This window comes from Cajanus cajan, chromosome 6, assembly GCF_000230855.2.
Source record: "Cajanus cajan strain Asha chromosome 6, NIPB_CcT2T_4, whole genome shotgun sequence".
NCBI lineage: Eukaryota > Viridiplantae > Streptophyta > Magnoliopsida > Fabales > Fabaceae > Cajanus > Cajanus cajan.
Genome location: NC_138522.1, coordinates 46,305,304 through 46,327,773, shown reverse-complemented (window position 1 = coordinate 46,327,773; position 22,470 = coordinate 46,305,304). Strand labels below are relative to the sequence as shown.

The 22,470-nt window shown below is 32.4% G+C and overlaps 1 protein-coding gene and 1 long non-coding RNA gene across 6 annotated transcripts; one reads left to right on the top strand and one right to left on the bottom strand.

Moving 5' to 3' along the window:
- Positions 1 to 256: 256 nt before the first annotated feature.
- Positions 257 to 21,683, top strand: LOC109796162 (uncharacterized). Of its 5 annotated transcripts, XM_083077236.1 has the most exons (7): positions 16,412 to 17,248; positions 18,189 to 18,260; positions 19,758 to 19,892; positions 19,986 to 20,117; positions 20,311 to 20,709; positions 20,790 to 20,854; positions 21,012 to 21,152. In XM_083077236.1, the coding sequence occupies exons 3-6, from the start codon at positions 19,768 to 19,770 to the stop codon at positions 20,809 to 20,811; spliced, it is 678 nt and encodes a 225-aa protein (XP_082933362.1). In that variant the 5' UTR covers positions 16,412 to 17,248; positions 18,189 to 18,260; positions 19,758 to 19,767; the 3' UTR covers positions 20,812 to 20,854; positions 21,012 to 21,152. The 5 variants fall into 5 exon arrangements, with proteins under 5 accessions (XP_082933360.1, XP_082933361.1, XP_020211410.1 ...); XM_083077234.1 differs by lacking the exons at positions 16,412 to 17,248; positions 20,790 to 20,854 and adding an exon at positions 257 to 631 and having other exon boundaries at positions 21,012 to 21,683; XM_020355820.3 differs by lacking the exon at positions 20,790 to 20,854 and having other exon boundaries at positions 16,415 to 17,248; positions 21,012 to 21,683.
- LOC145959102 (uncharacterized) lies at positions 16,458 to 18,308 on the bottom strand. Its single transcript, XR_014434727.1, has 2 exons — positions 18,172 to 18,308; positions 16,458 to 18,062 (listed from the first exon to the last, which is right to left on the bottom strand). It is a non-coding gene; the product is annotated as an uncharacterized LOC145959102 (long non-coding RNA).
- Positions 21,684 to 22,470: the final 787 nt, after the last annotated feature.

Below are 22,470 nucleotides of genomic sequence, written 5' to 3'. Positions count from 1 at the left end.
ATAATTATGGATGATTATAATCTTAAATTTTAAGAAAAATAAATAAATATTTTTAATAATAATTATTAATCGATCCTAAATAAATGTTTACACTATTATATATTTTATTTTTAAAAAAATATTTAGAGCTACATATAGCGTCTCTTTCTCTTATAAATTAAAAGTGATATTAATTTGTATTTGTGGTGATGGTAAAAAGTAAAACTTTGGTGTAGCAGGCGGTCTCCTTCTATCTATATAAACCAAATGGTGCATAGCAAATTCTCCGTACCATGGTGTTGTCAAGGCCACATCCTTCTTAATAAAAAACTCCCTTCCCTTCCCTTTTTATGTATGTATTGGGCCACTGCACCACCTTCTCAAACCCCGCGCCACGTCACTCCTCGCTTCCCTCGCTGGCCTCTCCAACACTCTCACAAACCAACACCTCTCTTCCTCTCTCCTCTTCTCTCTGAATATGGAGAGTCGCCTCCTCAAGGATTTCGAGCTCCACCACAAGAATCCCTCCCTCGAAGCTCTCCGCCGATGGCGTTCCGCCGTCGCGCTCGTCAAGAACCGCCGCCGCCGCTTCCGCATGGTCGCCGATCTTGACAAGCGCTCCGAAGCCGAGCAGATTAAGCAGGGAATCAAGGTACTTTTCCACTTTCCTCTGCCTCCTCTCTTTATTAGCTCTCTCTCTGTTTCAATGTTTATCGCTATGTATCCTTAACCACCATACCGATACAATCTTAGAAAAGCTGCTATGATATATATGTGAACATAAATAAAATCAAATTAAGCGAGAGAGGTTGAGGAAACTTCGATTACTTCCGAGTATTTGTTTATTTCTTGCTTCCATGAGAAAATTCATATGCGCGGTTGCACATGCTATTGGAGTTCTGATTGCTGACAGATATGGAAAAGTAATGGAGGAAGAATATTAAATTCATGTCCACATGTGGAAGTGGAATCGTATACGGAGATCAAACAAAGATAAGAAATGAAAAATTATGCTCCAGCGCCTGTGTGCGATAAAAAATATTTTACCTCATTTCTCTCTCTCTCTCTTTTTTTTAATTATAAAATTTAAATAACTTGTTCATTTTTTTTTTAAAATTTAGATCGTGTCTTAAATTTTTTAGTTCTCTCCAAAATTCTATTATGAAAATAGCGATATACTTAATACATGTTTTTAAAATTTTTGTATTCTAACAAAAAAAAATGAGACTATTTATATTCCAAGACAAATTTAATGGATTTTACTTACTTTTGAACTCAAAGAATATGTTTAATAAAAATAATTTTGTAAAAAAAATTAATACTTGAAACATATTATATTGCATGTTTTAAAGAGGACTAAACTATTTTGTAAATTTGGAGAAGAGGTAGTAATTATTATTAAGATGTTTGATGTCATAAAAAAAAATGTTTAATATGTAGCATTTTGTACAGGGAATTTGAGTTGTTTTTACATTTTTTATAGTTTTTACCCCCTCCTCGCTTTATATATATATATATTTATTGATCAGTAATAATAATGGATACTGGATTTGAAATTACTGCTTATATACCCCGTATTGGCCATAATTTACAAGTTCAAAATGTGAAGTAAGTCTTCGTATTCTATTGGTAAAATGGAATACTTGAAATTCAACCGATCCCGGGTTTTCTTCTTTTTTTTCTTGTGAAATAACATACCAAAATAATAGATATCTTTATCTAGATAGATATAGATATCTATACGTTGAGTTTGGAACCCTGAGCAGACTGTCTCGGCAAAATAGCCCCGTAACTTCGGGATTCCACGTGCCCCATGCTACTCGGGTCAGAGCGTAAGCTAGTGAACAAAGCAATCATTCTTGCAAACGCTTTTTTGTAGCCCCAGGTGGCGAAGAGCCGACATCGAGGTGCCAAACCTTCCCGTAACGCGTAAGAACCTACCCTTGGGAGGGGAACAACAGCTGGAAACAGCTGCTAATACCCCGTAGGCTGAGGAGCAAAAGGAGGAATCCGCCCGAGGAGGGGCTCGCGTCTGATTAGCTAGTTGGTGAGGCAATAGTGCCATCTGGGGGGGCCAGAGCCATCAGTGAGATACAGGCTTTCGCCCATATCGGAATTTGAAATATGGGCCAGAGCCATCATTGCGGAAAATTTATTTTTTTATTATTGTACATAGGATTTGTTTCTATTTTTGATTTTCTTTTTTCATTTATTTAAAAAAACTTTGGTTCGAATTGGTGAAATGATAGAATCCATAAAAAATATTTCGAGGCAAACTCTGAATACTAGATATTACCTCAAAATAAGGATAGTATGAACTTTTTATTTATATTATTTATATTACTTTTTTAGAGTGAATAATTTAGAGTGACCTGATTGTTATTCCTTTCCTCCCACCTCCATTTCATGGATCTCTTGGTCCTATGGTGAAGGGTTTTTCACTCTTGGCAAGCGGACCAAGCTTCGTTGTAGTAATTTGATATCGTCCTCAGGGATTTGGGAATACTAGTAATTTCCTTTCTTGTTTACAGAGAACATGAATGAAATGTTGATTTAAGTTTATAATAAAGCAATTAAAAGCAAAAGTATGAATGTAACAGAAAACCTTATATGAGAAAGAGATTGGATTCAAATGTACTTTCTAACTCTTTTAATCTTCATCAAATAAATATGACTCCACTTCTATCACTTCCATGTTCAATAATTAGCTTAACCAGATTCCTCAAAGTTGAGCCCTAAGGTGGTTAACCCTAAACATGATTCCTCTATGATTTAAGATTAACACCTTGCATTAAGACAATAACTTGAACCAAAATGGCTAACAAAATCAAGTCTATTCCTAGAACAAGAGATTATTAGGTGAATGATTCAGTTCGGGTTTTGAAAATGTTTCCCAACAAAGTTCAAAAACCTAATATCATAAAACGGGTGATCAAACCGGATTAAGCATTAAGAGAAGAATCAAACACAAGTAATAGAACTGAATATCATATAGATCTAAGAAGAAATAGAGTTAGTAGTTACATTGAATCCAACCCAAGAGAAACTAGCCACTCATGGTGAGGGCCATAGCAAATAAAAAGATGAGTTTACACAATAGAAGAGAAGAAATGAAGATGGATCCTCGTTCCCAAGCAAGCCAATCTTCAAGTCTAATCTTCAAGCTCTCCTCTTCTCCTGGGTGATCTTTCTCTCTGTGTTTCTTTTGTTTCATTTTTTTCTGTTTCTGTTCGGTCACCTTTTTTCCTTCCTTTCGTGCCCTAAAATACGTCCTGTCCAAGTGAAAGTTTGGATTTTTAACCCAAGGCTGCAGCTCTGGAATGGGGGCTGTAGCTCTGAATTTCTGGACTGCCCAAAATGTTCCAAGGATGGAGCTCTGGTTTCATGGCTAAAGCTTCAACTCTCTGGAATACCTCTTTTTGCTTCAGGATTCGTGGCTGCAGCTTTGGCTTTGGGGCTATAGCCTTGGATTTCCAACTTCATCAAAATCTACACAAAAAGGAAATATTTTCAACCAAAGAAACTACACTCTTGTAACTCCTTAGATTAATCTTAGTTCATCTATTTGGAGGGTCAAATACAACCAAAAGTACTAATATCTCTCCCAAAAAGAGTGCCAAATTAAGCATAAAAATATGCAATTTGAGCACTTATCATCCTATTTTTCTTCATTGGAGAATCCTTCCTCTCCATTTTAGTCAAAACAACAATGCATAAAAAAAAACAAAGTGTTTTATCGAGGAAAATTCAAGTCCCATCAATCTTATATCATTAAATATGGCCACTCACAATTTATCCATGTAGTAAGTTCAATAGTGCTGGATGTGAGGGGGTGTATTAGAAAAAACTCAAGTCCTATATCGATTAGAGATAAAATAATTCAAGAGTATATAAGTAGAGAACAATCTTTATCTTATAAGTCAGTTTTGTAGAGTTGAGTTAGACTCAAATCTATTATTCTAAGATGATATCAGAGCTATCTAGATCCACTCTAAATTGATATATGTACCATGGACGTGAGAGGGTGTTTTGAAAAAAACTCAAGTTCCGCCAATCTTAAGTTCCGCCAATCTTAAATAATTAAAAAGGGCCAATAGTGCTGGACGTGAGAGGTGTATTGAAAAAAATTAAAGTCCCACATCAACTAAAAATAAGCCTATTGAAGAGTAATCCTTACATTATAAGTCGATTTTGTTGGGTTAAGTTAAGTTCAAATCCACTATTCTAACATTTTTTACTTTCTTTTCCCCCTTAATCTTCTTCACCCAAACACCTTATGTTGGAATTGAATAGCATGTCTATAATAGGGAACATCACTCAAGACTCAAAGTAATTATATTAGATTGGGTCTACAATAACTCAATTACATGTGTAACGTGTCTATCATCATAAGTAGATATCGATTTTAAGATTCAACATGGTAATTCTTAAGTTACACACTAATTGTCATTGGTATAAGTTTACCAAAAGAAGAGTGCTATATATTTCGAAAAATCTTCCTATTCATCTTTAAAATTAGTCAATCACTTCTATGAGAGTTTTATTTTTGGTCATCATTCAAAAGACCTTTATAATATTATTGAAATATGTGTATGTTTTATAAATTATTATTTTTTCTCTTATTTTATCATGAATAAGTTTTGGAGAAATAATCATTTCTCTTGCCTAAATATTAATACCCCTGAGGCTGAAGTAGACTAATAATACCGTGTTTAAGTTTCAATTTAGATCATTAAAATATTGTGGGTATAAAGTTATGAAAGAACTTTTTATCCCAATTATAATTGAAGATCTTAATAAAAAATCAAACAAGCACTGAATGAGAGAAATGGGATGGTATGAGACAGCACTGTTTTGTGCTATCTTTTCATTCTTTTGTCATGAATAATGACGTTTGTTGTCACTTGTCAAGATAAGACTTCTGACTCACAATAATATAAAAAAAAAAAAAAAAAAGTTGGTGCCGATACTTTACTTTGGATGGACGGCAAATAATGTTAACTTTCACGTTGAGCCGAGCCAATTATCATGCGGGATTTGAAATTTTCACTTGCTTCTATTTATTTATTTTCTAAATATTAGGAGTGCCATTAGTCTAAGGATTACAATTTGATAATAAAAATATTCTAAAAAATAAGATAAACTAAACACACGTTAGTTGAATATTGACAAGTTTTTAGATTTAGAAGAGTCACACGCAAAACAATTTCTAAAGTAATGCTTAAAAATAAAAAAATATTCTGTCGTGTCTCCCATCAATGCCTCACGTTTGTCAATCGATACTGAGACCTACGGCAATGTCCGTTACCTGTGAGTTATACACCTTTTTATTTCTTTGTAAAAACACCGCAAAAATGAATAATATACATGATTTTAAACCTTGATAAGGTGATTGATAATCAATTCTTGTTTGTTTTTTATACATGATTTTAAACCTTGATAAGGTGATTGATAATCAATTCTTGTTTGTTTTTTATACGCGGAATTGTTTTAAATTTTAAAAATAATCAAATTTTTTTTATAAATCAAACATTTCTATTTTCATTTTATTTTACTCCTCAATTTTTATCCATCTATTACTCATACATTTTTTCTATCCTACCAAAGTTGTAAGATTTCTTTTGTTTCGGCCAATTCTATCACGTATTTTTGTGTATAATTGCACGACAATAATGTTTAAGTATATGATTTTTTATGGCAACCCTCCTTGCATGGATTGAGTTAAGAGCGTGAAAGAGGGATGACCGGACTCCTTGGATCATGGAACTCAAGGTTTCTAGCCTTGGAGATGGAGATGGGCGAATGGTGTTTATGGAGGCTAGGTGTTTGATGAAATGCTAAGGTGGTACTCTAGGGTTTTGGCTCACTTCATTGATGGATGAAGGCCACTCCTAAAGGTGAGAACACTCACGGTGAAGATGAGAAGGATAGGTGGCCGAAATGACCAAGGGGACTAAGGAAGAATATTAAGGCACAAAGGTTCTCTTAATATCATAAATTCCAAAGTATTTACAAGGTGTAGGGTGTTGGGTATTTATAGGAGGGGAGGCATCTAGGGTTGCATTTGGAGTAGGCAAATGCATTCCAAATGAAATGCAAATGAACCCTAGATGCAACTTGGTGGCCAAGGATGGAATCGTTGGGTTTAGATTAGTTATATCTAGGTGCATGATAAGACCATGCAACCTTTGCCCTCCACTTGGGCCTAAGCCTTTCTAACACCAAAAATAGACCCAATGACACCAAAAAACATGCATCACCCTCTAATTAACACCCTAGCCCAAAATTAAAAACCTAATTATCTAGAACACCCCATAATACAAAGGAAAAATGGGAAATACAAGGAAAATAAATTCTAAGTCCTAAGCACCCCAAAATACAAGGGTAAAATAGGAAATTAAAGATAAGGGCAAAAATAGGAATAAAAATAAATGCTATAAAAACTTAGGAGCTAAGGCCCAAAAGTAGGCTTACTCCTCCTATGGTTTTTCAACACTAACCCATTCCTCTTGCTTCCTTCAATATATCACCTCTTGGTCTTCTTGGCCTTAGTGTTATTCCATCATTCCCTCCCTCTTGAAAAGGATTTGACCTCAAATCAAGAGGTTCCTCATGGTGGGCATCATGACCAACAAAAACATAAAAATAAGCATTAGAGGTAATAGTATATGATAGAAATGGAAAGTGTATCCTAAGAGGAGTTCTACTAAAAATGCTAAAAAGATTGTCTAAATTAAAAGGACTAGACTCTCTAATGTTAAGGATAGGATCCTCCCCATGGTGAAGTCTAGGTGTATAACTAAAACCTAAAAAGATAAAAAGACTAAAACTATAGCACACTAATGTATTAGTCCTAAAAACTAAAATATCTTGTTGGAAGTGCCCAATGTAATGACCTAGGTATGTATTGGAAAATAAAGAAAACTTAACTAAAAAATTACCTAAACAACTTTGTATTGCATTAGATACATATGAGAAAAAGGTGCTAAGAGGAGTTTAGAAAACTCATATAATCTAAGTTTGTCTTGTAGGGAAGTATCCAAGTTAAGTTCAAATAAGTTTGAACTTCCCTCAAGATCAAAAATAGAAAATAGGACACCATGAGATGTATCCAACAAATCATACAAATCTAAAGTTGGGTGCTTTATGAAGGGAACTAAAGTGGAGAAAGTCTTAAAGAAGGAAGGCTTATCTTCCTTGGGCACCACCAAGGAAGTAGCACAAGAAGTGGGACTAAGTGAAGTCCACTTCTTCTTCACTAAATCTTGAAGTTGAGATTCTTTTTCTTTAAAAAGGACTTGTTTTTGAATCTCCACTTCATGACTAGTGGCAATGTGAGAGAAAGAGTTAAGGTCTTGATGAATAAAAAGAGTTTCTTTTAAATCATTTTCAATAGGAAAGTGACTCTCTTCAAGCATAAGCCCTTTGGAGGAAACATTATCCTCCTTACTATTCTCTAAGAGTGTTGGTTGTGTTTCATTTTCTAACCACTCTTGAACTTTCTCTATACTTTTCTTCATTTTTTCTTTCTTTTCTATTTTCTTTTGTTTTTCTTTTCTTCTAAGTTCATCCTCTCTTTTTGTATTTTCTTCCTCATGCATACTCTTAGGGATTCTAACCTCTTTGGAATTTTGATACCTAGTTGAGACAACCCTAGGTTTGGATCCACTAGTTTCTCTCCTCTCAACTAATTTTGCAAGTAACCTTTTTATTTCCGCATTATTTTTTTCAAACTCTTTTTCTTTTCTTCTCAACTCTTCCTCTCTTTTTATATTTTCCTCTTCTTTTTTTCTTAGGTACTCTTTTAGTTGCCTAAGTTCATCCCTAACACTAGACCTAGTACTACAAGAATTATGACCATGAACACTAGAATGATCACTCATCTTTGATCAAGAAAAGGTTTTCACAAATTTGTTTTCAAAAAGGTTGAAAAAGTTTTTCACAAAGAGTGAGTGATAAAAGGGTTTTCACAAAAGGTTTTCAAAGTGCAAGATAGGTAGGAAAGGCCTAAGTGTACAAAGTGAACTTTCAAAGGGAGGTGGACTACAAAGAATCACTTAATAACCAAGCCTTATCAAGTAAAAATCACTAAGCCTTTTCAAAATTTCTTACAAAACAATTTGGCACAACAATGAAGTGTGTGTGTGCACGTTACCCCTAGTAGGCAAAAGCAAGCCTTCTAAACGTAATTGGAAGCAAAGTAAGGACCTAAGCAATTATACTACTAAAAGCTTTAAAACGTGCAACAAGGAAAGCACTTAAAACATACTCTAGTCGAAGTCCTAGGTGAAGGTTTTCAAATCACCTTCAACTACACGAACTAAAACCAAAGTGAAAAGGTTTAGAAATGACCAATTACAAACCAAAAATGAATAAACAAAGGCCAAATACAAGTGGCCTAAAAGAAATGGTGCAAAAGATAAAACAATTCAAGAAATTGAGTCTTCAAGTCTCCCACTTGTCACCCCTTCACAAGGAACAACCAAAAGTTAGCCTCTCAATGTGTATGCACTCTTTTTGATAGTAGAAATCCTTCCAAAGGTCTTGGAATCAAATCGGACAGCTCCTCCAATCAATTCACCAAAAGTGTATGTGATGAGTTTTAGGAGCTTTCCACACCTAGATCAAGAAGAAACCACCCAAGAGTACAAGAGTCCAAAGAAATAAAACTAAAAAGGCACAATTAAAAAGGCTAAACTCAAGTAGAGATATATGTGACAAAACTTAAGAGTAGAAAGAAGACACAAAAAACTAAAATTAAGGCACATTAAGAAAGGCAAGTACTCAAAAGATTAATTCCTAGAATGACACTAGAATTGAGTAGCAAGTGTTTGATAAAATGTTGCACTTAACATGTTAAATTTTAAAGTCTCATTCAGCCACTAAAACATAGTCCAAAGGTCCAAAGAATAACTCCAATTGCTAAGGTAGGAAAAATTGTCCAAAAGTCCACAAGTCTAGCAAAGGATCCCTTTTGTTTGCATTTTTTTTTCACTTTTTTTGGCACTTTTTTTTTTTTTAATGATAATGTCCAGCCACTTTCTTGCTTTTTTTTATATTAATATTCCTCATTTGCTTGGGTTTTACACTTGTGTTTGTTGATTTTGATTAGCAAAAAATTTGGAGTATCCTTTTAGCAATTAGTGATGGCTTAATAAGTCAATAATTTTAGTTTCTTTGAGCTTTTTGTGTAATAAAGTCCAGCAGTAAAATAAGCACATATAATCACTTTTCAACCTCAAATTATCAAGCAAAACATGTTCATATTAAGTGCAAATGGAAAAGGAAAGCAAGATGGCCGATTTTTGCAATGTGTGCAAAGATACAAATCACACATGAATGGTTAAATATCAAGGAACATGCTAGGATTAATTAGCATGCATGACTGACTCTCTAAAGCACTCTAAATCCCATGACCATTTCAACAAACATATAGCATGCATATCATATTTTGATCATGAAAGTCTTTAGGCATGTGTATTTGGATTTTTCTTTCAAGAAAAATTAGGGAGAATCATACTCTTATGACAAAACTTAATAGATTATAAAATAAAAACACATGATCATCATTTTTCTTATCATGCACAAAATTTTCCAGCCACCCAAACTTAAACAAAAATGGACGGATCCTACAAAGAAACCTAGGCACCAAGATGATTCATAAGGAAATTTATGGCATGAATCAATGAACAAAACAAGACACATAGACCATGAGAATATAGCATGAATATGATCTATCAAGCACAACTTCAAGACAAGCAAGAAGACACCATGACATGACCGGATTTTTAAAAGACTCAAAATAGACTAGAGATTACCCTTGAAGAACCATTGGCTCTGATACCACATGATGGCAACCCTCCTTGCATGGATTGAGTTAAGAGCGTGAAAGAGGGATGACCGGACTCCTTGGAAAATGGAACTCAAGGTTTCTAGCCTTGGAGATGGAGATGGGCGAATGGTGTTTATGGAGGCTAGGTGTTTGATGAAATGCTAAGGTGGTACTATAGGGTTTTGGCTCACTTCATTGATGGATGAAGGTCACTCCTAAAGGTGAGAACACTCACGGTGAAGATGAGAAGGATAGGTGGCCGAAATGACCAAGGGGACTAAGGAAGAATATTAAGGCACAAAGACTCTCTTAATATCATAAATTCCAAAGTATTTACAAGGTGTAAGGTGTTGGGTATTTATAGGAGGGGAGGCATCTAGGGTTGCATTTGGAGTAGGCAAATGCATTCCAAATGAAATGCAAATGAACCCTAGATGCAACTTGGTGGCCAAGGATGGAATCTTTGGGTTTAGATTAGTTATATCTAGGTGCATGATAAGACCATGCAACCTTTGCCCTCCACTTGGACCTAAGCCTTTCTAACACAAAAAATAGACCCAATGACACCAAAAAACATGCATCACCTTCTAATTAACACCCTAGCCCAAAATTAAAAACCTAATTATCTAGAATACCCCATAATACAAAGGAAAAATGTGAAATACAAGAAAAATAAATTCTAAGTCCTAAGCACCCCAAAATACAAGGGTAAAATAGGAAATTAAAGATAAGGGCAAAAATAAGAATAAAAATAAATGCTATAAAAACTTAGGAGCTAAGGCCCAAAAGTAGGCTTACTCCTCCTATGGTTTTTCAACACTAACCCATTCCTCTTGCTTCCTTTAATATATCACCTCTTGGTCTTCTTGGCCTTAGTGTTATTCCATCAATTTTGTAAGTGTTGCCCACTTTTCACCATGTTGACACTAATGAGCTTATTTTTTGTTTTGAAGTTTTGATACAATTTAACTTTTATTTTTTTACATTTAGGATAAAATCTCATTTCACTCCTTCAATCCAAACATTCACTACGATTATAATTCTTTTTTTAAACCCTCTGTGATTTTACTTAGTATACTATTTTTGGTTGTTTTCTAATAATAAACTAAATATTTTAATTAATTTACTATTTTTTTTTATTTTTTAATAATATATGATCGTTTAGTTCACATAATTTATTCATATATTCCTTCAAATATTCAATATTGACGTTTTATCGAATATCCAAAACCTAAGATGTAACTTTACGAACAAAAGTTATTACTTGACCTAATTTTTTTTATCAGAAAATAAAAAATTTATAATGTTAAAATATTGATTATTACAATTTAAAAGTATAAATACAAGTGGAGGACAAAAATATAAATTATTTTAATTCTGCTTATATATATATAGGTATTTTTTTTCTTCATATTATACTTGTTACATTTATTTTAACATTTGATAAAATATTATATCTTTAAGAGAAAAATAATGAGTATACAATTATTTTTTTGAGAAAACTAAAATTATATTTTCTAAAAGGGTATTTTTATTTTTAAAAATAGAATTTCTATAAAATATTTATAAATATATCTTTTTCATTTCATTTTACATTTTAAAACTGGTTTAATAGCCTCCTTTATTAAATACTTCTACTTTAGGAAGGTAGCTTGTCAAATTTAAACTTCCGGTTCATAGTTTGTCAATTTTTTAGTTGTTCAACTTTTAATTAATTTATCAACTGGTTTTTCAAACGCTAAATGTGAAGTTGTACATTTTATCTCTCTCTCGCTCTCTGTTTCACTTATCTAGCTTTGCGGTCCCATATGCCTATCAATATGTAAGTCTCTGTCCTTATAATGAAATTAACATCGAAATAGACTTTTGAACAAGGTCAAATCGAACTTTTAAAAAAAGGCCTAAACTTTATGCCTTACATTTCCGAAAAAATTTATGAATATTTTTATTGAAAATGTATCGAGAATTTCTATTTATTACGAGGAATGAGATGTATAAATAATTTATAATCATATATGAATTATTAAACATAAAGGATAAAAAAAATACATAAATATCCAACAAATTTTTAATTTTTGATAATTTCTACGTGATTTTATTTTTTACTAGATTATATCGTATTTATATTAATCTAATCAAGTTGTTTTTTTGTGTATTCCGTATATTGACTTTTAACAACATCCAAGCTTGGATTTTTTTTGATACCATAGTCGTATTTATAGATTTGTATTATATAATTGTATTTTATACTAAATTATAACTTCTATTATCTTGTATTTAGTTCTTAATTCTTAATACGATTTTATCAACGGTTTCCTTAACTCGATAAGGGTTACAAATGTTTTAGCCATAGATAGTAAAATTGTTTGAAATATTTAATATGTAATTTGCATCGAAGGGATCTTGTAGAAGTGACTAATTGAGCTATAAAAACTTGAAATTTCAAGGTATCTTGGAGGTATTTTCTATGTATATAATTGACCTCCACCACACAAACAAGTTGTTTTAGTTTTTAAATTTATTTCTCCTTGTGATACCGCAACCACCGAAACTCGAAACTTCCTTGAAATTTCCATAGCAAAATCATAAATGCGAACGTAGCTGACAAAGACATTTATACTAATAATAGATTTGATACATATCAACAGCAATTAGACAATGAAACAAATAGTGAGAAATAAAATTACATAACAATCTACATTTGGTGTTCATATCAATCTTTATTTTTTAAATAAAAAATTACATAACAATAATTAATAAAAGTAAAAAAATTAGCGTACGAATTTTACTCTTAACACTATTATTGAACACAATAACTGCACATTGTTCCACTGGTACTTAATTAATTAGGAAATTAACATGAATCATTTTAATTAAAAAAATTTAAAGTAGAGAAACAAAAAATGGCCTCATAAAATGCCTTGAACAGTTGAACTGTACGAGAAAGTAACTACCCTTGACTTGTCCTTTGTTGTTGATTTGAAAATGACTTCAAACGCGGCTTTTACGCGTCCAATTGAATTTTGGATCTGATCAAACTTCAAAAGACACAGCAGCATTTGGAATTGAAGCAGCCGTTGAATTTGCTTGTAAATTGGTGCCGAAAGTTCTGTTGCCGTATTGATGTCAACAATAGCGGATGTTGGCAGAGGAAAGTAAATATTTACTGTAAAAGGGGGTTTCGCACTACAGGAAAACGAGGGTTTAATCGGAATCCTAATCCTTGCCATTGATCAACAGTTAGCGAAGAATTTAATTAATCATTTCTTTATCTTAATAATTTATGGTAATAATTAACCCTACACAAATATCAAGCGATCAAAGTAAAATAGATAAAAACATAAAAAGTCTAATAAAGAAAATTTTGTTTAATTTGATCAAATCACATACCGATCGATAATCAAAATTGCATAATCCCAGAAAATGACGCCAAAAACTTAATGTGATAGTTTTTTTTTTGTAAGATTGTTTTTTTGTTACCAAATTTTATTTAGTCAATAAGAATAAAAAAAAAAAACTTCATTTGATTGTAAAAGATTAACGAAGGTTAAGATAAAAAGATAATCTCTAGGTTAAAATTGAAGAATATTTATAGAAAGAAGTTTTTGGGATTGAGATTCACTCAATGATGATTAATGGATTAACTTTTATTGTATGCTTTGGTTGATTTCAATTTTGAATGTGTCCTGTACAAGTCTCCTATGGACTAATCATTTTAAGACTGATCACCTCTAGGCCGATCACCTCTAAGGCAACCACCACCAAAACTGATCAATTTTGGACTAACCTCTCCAAGTCTAACCAACCTCCCTAGATGATCATTCCAAGCCAACCACTTTTGGACCAATCTCTCCAAACCAATCACATCCAAGCCAAACATTGCAAGCCGATCATCTTCAGGTTGACCACTTTCGTGCTAATGTCCTCAAGCTGATCACCTTTAGGCCAACTGACCCATCTTGGTGGGAGACTGATTGACTGCTTCCCAAGTTAAGGAAGAGTAATTTAAAATGCCATGATTTTAGAGATTGTGCGTGTTTGCGAAAAGTGCTCAATATCAATCATAAATATCGATATTTGTAGGACTATTAATGGTAATAAGTATACAATATCATTTATGGGATCATAACACTAAAAAAGTGATTTGTGCTGGAGATACAACTATGGCATATATAGGAGCTTCTAGACCTTAGATAGGATAGTTGACACTTAATAAATGTTTTGGGTTTGGATAGTAGTTAGAGTTCTCTGGTGGTTGTCTTCCATACCGAAACAAAATGTGAATTAACCAATGGTAATCTTTGTTGCCTCTTGAGAATAAAAATGTATCTAATTGAATTGACCCTACCTTCGTGGTAGTTACATTCGATAAAAACCCATTACGCTTTTTCTTAAAAGACTTTGCAGGATTTTCATGACTTTTAAGATTTTGTAGGATTTTACAAGATTTAAAATCAGGATTTTAATGGATTCTGCAAGACTTTTAAATCAGAATTTTAATGGATTTTGTGGGATTTTGTAGAATTTTCGTGGATTTTTGACATTTGATAAGATTTCAAAAATAATTTCACATTCAAATTTAAAAAGAGTCAAAGACAAAAATAATAAAAAATAATAATGTCTAGATAAATAATAATAATAATAATAATTATTATTCATAATATCTTATCCTCTTAAATAGCATTCACCCACATATTCATATCTATACTAGTCCTCCAAACATTAGCGTCTTTTCGCTCTTGCTCCTGGGTTTGAATAATAGGTTCAAAAGTATGATCTTCATTAACTGGTAACGTTGAAGATGAAGGTTCATCTGCCACTTCAATTAGAAATTCATCAGAACGACATTCTTTACGTAAAAAATTATGTAGTGTTGCACATACTAACACAAGTTCTACTTGTGTCTTAAATAAAAATGGAGGTGCTGACTTAAAAATTGTGAACCTTAATTTAAAAATACCAAATATTTTCTCGATCACATTCCTGAAAGACGCATGATGAAGATTGAACAATTCTTTCTCATTTTCAGGATCATTACCCTTACCTGCAAAATTTTGTAGATGATATCTTATACCTCGAAATGGAGCTAAAAATTGGCATCGATCAGGAAATCTACAATCTGCCAAAAAAATATTTACCTAATTACATATGCAATATATATAATATTAGTATAATAATAATAATTATTATATATAATTATTATTATTATTTAAAGAATAAGTATTTAGATATATAGAATATATATATATATATATATATGTATATATATATATATATATATATATATATATATTATTTTAGTTATATATTATATGATAATTTTTAACGATATTTATAAATGTAAATTATTCTAACAAATATTTTAACAATATTTCCTCTTTTAAAAAATAAGTTAATGAAGACATAGATCCTAAACCCTAAAAAATTAGATATTGCAATGTCATATGTTAATTTTCTTTTTTTAAAATATAAAAAAGTCCTAATTTCACAATATAAAAATAAAAAGAAAAATTCATAGTAAAAAAAAATAAAATAATTGTTGAGTCGTAAAAGGAGGGGATAAGAGTAACAAACTTAAGGAAGGAGAGAAATCGTAGTTTTTATGTTGAGAGGGTTCTTCCCCCAACTAAAATTCATTTTCATCTCATTCTACTCACAGAAACCCTAACAAATTCATCTTATATATATATATATATATATATATATATTGTAGAGATTATGATATCAATTTCATCTTTCACCTTTTTCTTTTCTTGACGTGTGTTATAAAAAAATTATCACTTAAAAGTTGAAATTTTAAGCATTTTTTTGTGTTATATAAAGGATTAAATTCAACTATATAGAATAAAATAAAGCAAGTCAATTAAAGAGAACGAACAGAAAAATAGAACTAATTAATGACACTATCATTTACATATCGGAGTTTCACGAAATAGGGGAATGGGATGAGAACAGTACTACAATATTATATATGAGCAATGAACAATAGTAAAGTATTATTAGCAGAGAAAAAATGGAGAAGACAGAAGCATAGAAAAAAAAAAGATGAAAAATTCACTTGAAAATTCTTGAAAAGTCACTTCAAACAATCCTTCAAAATCCGATGGGTTTGGATGGAATTGTTTTATGAATTTGGTATTTATAGATAACACTAGAAAGTCCTTCAAAATCTCTCTCACACAACAATCCTTTAAAATCCTTATATTTTTGAATACCAATAGATTATTTTTAAGTTGTAAAAAATCTCAAATGAATACTAATGGATTTTAATGGACTCTTTAAAAAATCTTGAAAATTCAGATTGAATACCACTGGATTGTTTTTAAGTGACATAAAATCCTGATTGAATACCAATAGATTTTTTTACTCAAAAAAAGTCTTTTAAAATCCTACGAAATCCTAAACCAATACACCCCTTAATTATTCCCCAAGTGCATAAGATTATATAAAAGGCAGTCAAATGCTTTGCATAATTAAGTTTAATATGAAAAGAATAAAAAGAGGAAAACAAATTTCGTATTTAGAAGTAAAGATCACAAATCCATTTAAAACATCAAAGGGTTATTCCCAATTATAAAAGCAAAAGAAAGAACTCAATCATAATCAAAGAAAAACTACACAGATGAATCAAGATAATTCAAACTAGTAAGTAGATAAAACAACAATCTTTTGTATATGTGGCATCCAACTAATAGTAGAAGTTCGAACAATGCAAATGTTACAAATGGTATTTCTCTGATGATTGACTTTACCTACTTTGACGATCGACATCACCTATAGTGTTTGCATCCATGTAGCCTTGGAATTTTAATTCTCCTTTACCAAACCACAAAATACTTCTTTGTTGTGCTTTGTATCAAAATCCACTTGCCTGTTACCCAATGAGATTTACTTAGATGAGAAATGCTAAAAATCGGTTATAACCCCGTTATAACGGAAAAACGGAACGGTTTCAGCTTCAACCGCTATTCGCCATCCGTTATATGAAGCTTTATGGCGGCTTCCGTCATATCGGAAATGGCGGCCGCCATGGTCATGGCGCCGTGAAGGTGTATAACGGGCATGGCGGTCATGACGGTTTTTTTATAATAAAAAAACCTATTTTTGGGCTTGAAACAGGCCCAAATGGAGTGAGCCCTAGGTTAGTGCTTGTCTCCGCGTCTCATCTCTCTTCTCCCTCACAGTCGCGTCTCTTTGCACCTCAAGAGGAGCTCATGCCCTAAGCATCTCCGGTGACCAACGTTTCCTGAAACGCGACACTTACGGCTCTTACGCAGTACTCCGGCCACCTGAAACGCAGCGACTGCGGCAACCACGAAGTGCGAACAGCACTTACGGAAGTCGAAACTGCCCCTAATCACCTCCGTTCACCACCCCTTCGTCCCCTTTCTGGCCGGCGACCTGAACCGTGGTGGCCCAGTACTCCGGCGAAACTAGGTTTTTGTTTTTTCAGTTTTAATCCTACTGTTTTTCTTTCCAGTTTTAATCTTCCTAAAACCCTTTTTTTTCAGTTTTAAATTTTAATCCAGTTTTAAAACCCCACACCAAATTCCTTCCAGTTTTAAAACTTTTTTTTATTTTATAATATATATATATATATATATATATATATTTTTTTTTTAGTTTTGTCCGCCATGCCGTAGGCTACCATGGCATCCGCCATAGAGTTATAAAGGATTTCTGGCCTCACCGCCATAGAATGTTATTCGCCATTGATAACCTTGCTCTATGCATAGATACCCATCATGATCGGAATGTTTCCATTTTCAAATCATTGAACATTTGAACTTACCCAGAACACCCAAGTTTCCAATTTTGTTAAAACAAAATCAAACCAAACTCATTTAATATCTTCAAGAGAGAAAAAAAAAATCAATACTTAGATATGTGTGTGTACATAAACATATTTGTACATAGACACATGCAACTTGTAGGTCTCCTAGTAAGATGAGTTCATGTAAGTTGTAATCAACATATTGAAGGGAAATCAATTCATGCCAGAGGGCTCCTGTAGTGATTAATTTTGTTCATTCATTTGTGTATTTACCCGTGTTTTGCATCTTTGAACATGTCATAATTATACAATCCTGGATTTATGCACAATCAACATCATAGGGTTGAACACCGTAAAATGTTCAAAGTACCTCCAAAATATTCAGCATCTTGGTCATCTGAGCAAACAAGAGAACACGATGATTTTCTGCTCATAAGCGTTTCAATAATATATCAAGTGTTTGAGCTTTCCAGAGTCCTATATTAAAAGAAAATTATGTATATTAGAAGATTTATTCAACATGGAAGTTGAGATAAGAGGGAGCATTTCATGATAAAGAAAGAACAAAACTAAAAGCAAAACTTACGGTAAGCAATTTTGCAGGGTCGAAATTCCGCATAGGTGGAGAAGACCCAAAAATGTTGTGCGTTAATTGAAGACCGGGCTGAGAAACAGGTAGTTCACAATCTATCTCTTGAATTAAATAATGAGGGCCATCTGGCTTTCTAGGCCCATTGTAATCAGATGTACGTGCAAATCCCACAACCAACCTCTTAACCCAGGGATCATGTAATTCTTGGATCATTTTAATTTGGAAGTTTGTTATCAAAATTGATTTTGAATATATCATTATAAACCTAAGTAGATAAAACTTCATAATTGATTTTGTTTGATGGAGAAACTACCAATAGTTTCTTCTAAGTGGATGTAAATTTTCACACCTTGAAACCAATTATGCTAATAGTCGAAAATGTAACAAATGTGATTCTAGTCATTTTGAATGTAATGGAATTCATTCCAGATATGTTTGATGTGGAATCATTGATACTCTTTAAAGTAGAATCTTTTATTTGAGCAGTGAGCACCAATCTATAAAGATGAAAAGAAGAAAATGATCAATGATCAATTATTGTTTTGTTTAAAAAAGAAAAAAAAAATGCCAACTTATTTTGGGAAGAAAAAAAAAATTATGAGCAGATAATAAAGAAAGATAACATACTGGGGGAGCTCTACTTTGTGGGATATATGTGTAAGCAGAGTGAAGAAACCTAGCATTTGAAAATATCCTATCTTGGTGTGGGACAACCAATAGCATTCGTGTAACTGTTCCAACTTTTTCTTTCTCAAGGTAACTATATTCTGGATCATCATCTACAGTCTCCATTAGAAAGTCTACAGCTTCGTCAATGAATTTTTGTTCCCATCTTATCATGGAAAATAACAGTCGCTCCATTAGCCAGAAATCTTCTTATTGTTTTATCCTTCCATATCCTCTTTGATTCTTCTCAAATATCGACCATCAGTTAATCAGTGTCTACTACAGTCTAATACCATTAAAAATTTCTCTTTATAACAGCCATTTACTGTGGACCCATTTTGTGTCCATAAAAATTATAACCCCAACAGCTAACATTGTATAAACTAAATCATGCTAAAACTTCAATTGGTGGCCTTCTAAAATGTAATAAGCCAAACTGTATCAACATTGCAACAAGGTTCCTGAGTGCTGAATGAACTTACATTTTTCATAAAACAATCCTTGTTAATGGATGAGGAAATACCTCATATGATACGGGGTTGTGACCACCAGAATAGTTTAGTTTTTTTTATTACTATTACTTAGTTTATTATATTAAATGTTATGCTTTCTATTTCTAGTATTTAGTTTTTTTATTATTGCAATTCTTATTTAAAAAACAAATAAAAAGAAACGTTGGGCCTATTGTCCCAATACTGCAACCCAATTTTTACTCTAAGATCGCTATTTTAACCACGTTGATCATGTGAATTAGAGGTCATTTTCTTTTCCATGTTTTTTACTCATATGTTCTATATATAAGAATAATTCAACATTTTAGGTAGGAACATTATTGAGTTTTCACCCCTTTCTGAAGTTACTGTCAACGAACCTAACAACTGTTTTTTGATTTTGGTCGATATTTTAAACAACAGCTTTTGATCTATGGAAGACAAGACGTGGGGATGTTCTTCAAGTGAAGATAGTGATGATGAGGTCTATTTGCAAAATGCAAGTGATGAAGAGGAGCTTCACTTTTCATCTAGTTCTATGCCCAAGTTGCAGTTTAGGTCAAACATCTGTTTACTGTAAATTAGTTACATATCTGTTTCCCCTGCTTAAGTCTGGTTTTCTAAGTGAAGATTTTGCATTTCGTTTGCCAGGAACGTGAAATCCAAAAGCTGTTGGATTGAAGAGATGGGAATGGGAGAAGTCATTGAGAAGAATGGCAAAACGTGGGTAACAACTGGAATCGTTCGCAGTGGCAAGATTTATTCTTCGATTGAGGAGACTTTGTAGGTGATATGCTATCTTTTTAAATATACACATTTTTATGAAATTTGTAAGTAGGGAAGAGTAGCATAATTCTTAAATAATAAACTATGTAAGTAGGCAATACACTTGTTCGTGTTAGAAGATAGTATATCTCGAATTTTTGTAATGTGTTTTGAGAACTTGTGATTATATTAATTAAGGCTGATTTGGCAGGTATCTTATGGAATTAGGAGCCTTGCATCTTTTAGATAAAGGTGGTAGAAACATATCTCTAACAGAAATGTACGAAAAGGTCTCTAACAGGAAGAGTGGATGTTGTTGGGAGCTGTTTGAGGTTTATAGGCATCTCAAGTCTCTTGGCTACATAGTTGGGCGACATGGTGTTGCTTGGAGTTTGAAGAGTATTAAAAGTTCACATAAACCTGTTGACCTTGAAGTTACTGAAGAAAGCAAACTAGTACACATGGGTTCCAAATCTGAGTTTTCCATTAATAAGTTATTTGGTGAGTTGCAGATTAATGATTTGAGGCCAGATTTTGATGTTTATCTTCCGAACAGCAGGTTTAGAAAGTCTTTCCCTGGTGATCCGAGTTTTCTACTGTACTTATCTAGGTAATTACTTCATCACTCATGATATGGTCACTCTAGATTCAGAAATATAATTGGCAAGTGATCTTTATACTGATATCCAGAAATTTATGGAATAATGAATAATCAAGAACATAACTAAGAGGAATTAGGACCACTTACGCACACGGTATGGTTATTCATTTTTCGCACTGATTATTTGATCCTTATGATATAATAGCTATGCAAAATTATTCTTAACTCTAATTTCCTTTTTTTTTTCCTTCATTTTTGTTATCAGTTTATGGAAATCTATTTAATCAGTTATAACATGTATCTTTTGTTAGGGGTCATCCGCCATCTAGAGCGGAAATTGAAGCCCTTGAAAGACAGTGTGATGGCATTCCTTTGAAAATCTGCCTGGTCACAGAGGGAAGGGTCAGTTTCTTTTCCTTTGACAAGGTGCAACTTCCTGTTCTACCCTGAACTTTTGGTAAAAATCCTACATTTCCACTCTGAGTTGAGGTGGAAAGGAAACTAAGGATTGTAACAAGAGAATGGGGTGTTGTAGCTCGTTGGATCCAATGATATGCAATAAACCTGCTACCTTTTTCTGCAAATGGGCTTAGTGATCACAACCGAAGGCCCAATATTGACTCTTGTCAAACTAATCATGATTCTGATGTGGGTACAAGTTATTGTTGAACGTAACAAGAAACTGAAGCGGTAACTTATGCATCAGTTTATCTAAAGCTATAGATAACAAGAAAAGCTTTCTGTAGGATTGTTGATGTATAATCACCAGAGGACTTGTGATTAGAGGAACAAATAGGATATTGCCTACGTCATTCAATTGAATATTTTAATTAAGGGACAATCTGATCTGCTTTCTCAGTGGTTTTAGAAGTTTTGAAATCTATAATCACTATTGTTCTGTTTTAGTTTGTTATGTAACCTTTGTAAAAGAAATTGGTAAAATATAGATGAATGTCGAATGAGGTTTGCAAAGGTGGTTCCAATTTGCCGTTGTGAGATTGCTGGTGCTTTCTGGTCTGTAGACAATTTACTAGTCCATAACCACGTAGGACACTTTTGTTTGTTTATGCCCCAAATGCCTTTTTACAGTTGTGTGATAGTGAGTTTTTCAGATTATGATTTCTTATTTTAATAAAAATACTTTTAATTTTCGTTAGGAATCTCTGGTTACCTTCTCGAAAGGTAAGTATTCCACTGATATGAAATTTTGAGAAGCCCTTACTGATTTATTTTTTTTTAATTTAGTACTATACTTTAATAATGCGCTGATTCATGATTCTGAACGTAGTTAGTTCTGTGCATATGGTTTTACTTCATGCACAAGAACATTTTGGCTTTTCCTGAAAGTTGAGTACGACGTCACGTAAAAAGAAAAGATAAATATTAAATTATTCCAAAAAAAAATTCTGATTTTCATATATATATATATATATATATATATAATTAGTTTAAATTTAAAGGTTTTCATGATATTAATATATTTTTAAAAAGTTAAAATATATTTAGTCTTTATAATTTTACGTAATTTACTTTTTAGTTTGTATAGTTTAAGATAGATATTTTAGTCTTTAAACTTGTCTTTTTCTTATGTCTCTATAGTTTTAAGATAATTTTCCCAGTCCTTACACTTGTATTTTTTTTTAATCTTTTTAAGTTTTATTGTTACTTCTTTTATAATATTGTCTCTTTTGTGTTGATATAACTTTTTTGTGTTGATGTGATAGAAGTATTAATTTAATTTTGTGTGTCTAATATTAAATTTATTTTGTT

Excerpts from the sequence above, each read along its gene's own strand:
- LOC109796162 (XM_083077235.1), top strand. The coding sequence starts at position 19,768 with ATGGAAGACAAGACGTGGGGATGTTCTTCAAGTGAAGATAGTGATGAT. Across the intron at positions 19,893-19,985 it reads ATGCCCAAGTTGCAGTTTAG|GAACGTGAAATCCAAAAGCT; the intron begins GTCAAACATCTG and ends TTCGTTTGCCAG. Across the intron at positions 20,118-20,310 it reads TCTTCGATTGAGGAGACTTT|GTATCTTATGGAATTAGGAG; the intron begins GTAGGTGATATG and ends CTGATTTGGCAG.